General features: G+C 51.2%; 1 protein-coding gene across 1 annotated transcript; it reads left to right on the top strand.

Moving 5' to 3' along the window:
• Positions 1-515: 515 nt before the first annotated feature.
• Positions 516-2165, top strand: LOC123100766 (uncharacterized). The gene has a single exon (XM_044522647.1). It carries the CDS (start codon positions 587-589, stop codon positions 1952-1954), a length of 1368 nt encoding a protein of 455 aa, XP_044378582.1. The 5' UTR covers positions 516-586; the 3' UTR covers positions 1955-2165.

The following is a 2165-nucleotide window of genomic DNA, read 5'->3' as shown; positions in this document are numbered from 1 at the left end:
GCTCACAATTTTTTTTCTAATGTCTGTGATACCTACATCGCACACAATTTGGCCCAAGGGTCTGCGATAAGTGTATCTTCATAGAATCATTCTGCACCAGTGACATGCTTCTCAAGATTAGAGATTGATCATGATTTTGACAAATTAAATATAGATATTGTGTCAAAAAATTACAGCATCCATTTGCAAATAGAAAATAAAAAAAATACATCATCAAATTCATATTTGAAAGGGTTTCCAAAAGTATAATTTGAAGTCATAAGATTTATATGTCATTACGAGCCTCTTCTTCTTCGCATTGCCACACTTTGCGTGTTGTTTGAAAATGTCACACCTCTCTAGGAAACTGGAAGTTAAACTCTAGTTTTATTCCAAAGTACATTATCAAGTTGCTCGTGTGAAATTTGAATTATAAAATTCACTGAGAAAAGGTCAAGATTGTAGAGATTTCATCGGGGGTCATGCGTACATATACACATGGGCTAAAAGCTGAAGGGTGTGATGGACTTGGGCCATGCGTCAACCCAACGGGTGGTAGCAGCCAGCCTGACCTGAATCCACAGAATCCCTCCATCGAGAGAGAGCAATGGGCAGCGAACCGCCGCCGCCATCGGCTGCGCCAGCAGCGAGGCCTCCGTCCACCCCCGCTACCGCCGCCAAGGGAACCACCACCAGAGCGAAAAGGTCAAACACCACCATCTCTGCCGCCGATGGCACCACCACCACCCCCGCAACAGCAACAACAACCGCCACCGCCACCACCATATCCTCCCTCGGCCAAGACCTATTCCTCGAGATCTTCCTCCGCCTGCCGAACCTGCCGGACGTCGTCCGTGCCGCGCTCACCTGCCGCTCCTGGCTCGGCGCCGTCCGCTGCTCCCCGTCCTTCCGCCGCCTCTTCCGCGCCCTTCACCCAGCGCCGCCCATCGGGCTTTTCCTCGACATCAATGGCGCCGCCACCCCCTCCTTCGCCCCCCTGCGCCGCTCAGATCCCGATGTCACCGCTGCCCTCCACCGTGGCGACTTCTTCCTCACTTCCCTCCCTGTGAATGACGACGCGTATACCAGCTGGGGTGTCACGGACTGCCGCGACGGTTACGTCCTCCTATGGAACAAGATGGTTAAGCCGCCCGTCGTCGCTGCCGTGAACCCCATGACCTGGGCCGTGGACATCATCCCGGTGCCCTGCGATGTGTGGGCTGGGAGGAGCGGGAGACGCCGCAACTTCGCCTTCCTTGGTTTCCATCTGCTGTCTACCGATGAGAAGCCCTCGTCCTTCCGCGTGGTCTGCGTCTGCGCTGACAAGCAAAGGGTTCGTGTCGCCGTCTTCTCGCCGGAGACGAGGGATTGGGTCGTCCACCCGTGGGTGTACATCGGCGGTGACAACAGCCTAAAGTCCAGCACTGGCGCGCTGGTGGGTGGTTGCGTTTACTGGCCTTTTCATGGCAAAGGGCGGATGATTAGGGTCAACGCAACCACCATGGATTTCTCCATTGTGGATCTACCCTTGCAAATGAAGGTGGACGGATCCAATTTCAGGGCTGGGGAGACCAAGGACGGTCTGCTATGCATTGTCTATGCATCTGACGATTTCCTCCTTCATGTTTGGACCCATAGTGTGAATGCTGATGGAATTGAGATTTGGGTGCTGCAGAACATAATCTCTTTGAGTGTAAAAATTGACAGGATCATTGGGAAGCGTGCTCTGGGCTTGCAAGCCCGCCTCACGGTTGTGCAAGTTAGGTGTGGAAAGGTGTACTTGTCCATGACATGCATGACACCTGTCGGCACACTGCACTGCCGGTTCTTCTCCCTTTCACTAGAGACGACGGACCTTGAGTTACTGGTCGAGGGATGCTTTGATGATCTTCCCTGTCCGTATATTATGGCCTGGCCGTCTTGTTTGGTTGGTGATGATGGGAGCACTGGACATGAAGTTGAAGGTTCTCATTGAAGTCTGCGGTTGTTTGCCATTGGAAACTGGAAAATCATTCCCTGGTATCTTAAGTAATGATTATTCCCACAGAAACCTTTAGATGTTTTTTTTTGAAACGTAACCTTTAGATGCCTTACAACTATTGGTACAATTCTGGGCCAATGAAGTTCAATGCAAGATTGGATTTTCATCTGCTACAAACTTTCTATAAATCACTGATATGCTGCAT

This window comes from Triticum aestivum, chromosome 4D (assembly GCF_018294505.1).
Source record: "Triticum aestivum cultivar Chinese Spring chromosome 4D, IWGSC CS RefSeq v2.1, whole genome shotgun sequence".
Taxonomy (NCBI): Eukaryota; Viridiplantae; Streptophyta; class Magnoliopsida; order Poales; family Poaceae; genus Triticum; species Triticum aestivum.
This window is presented reverse-complemented; position numbering and strand designations above follow the sequence as displayed.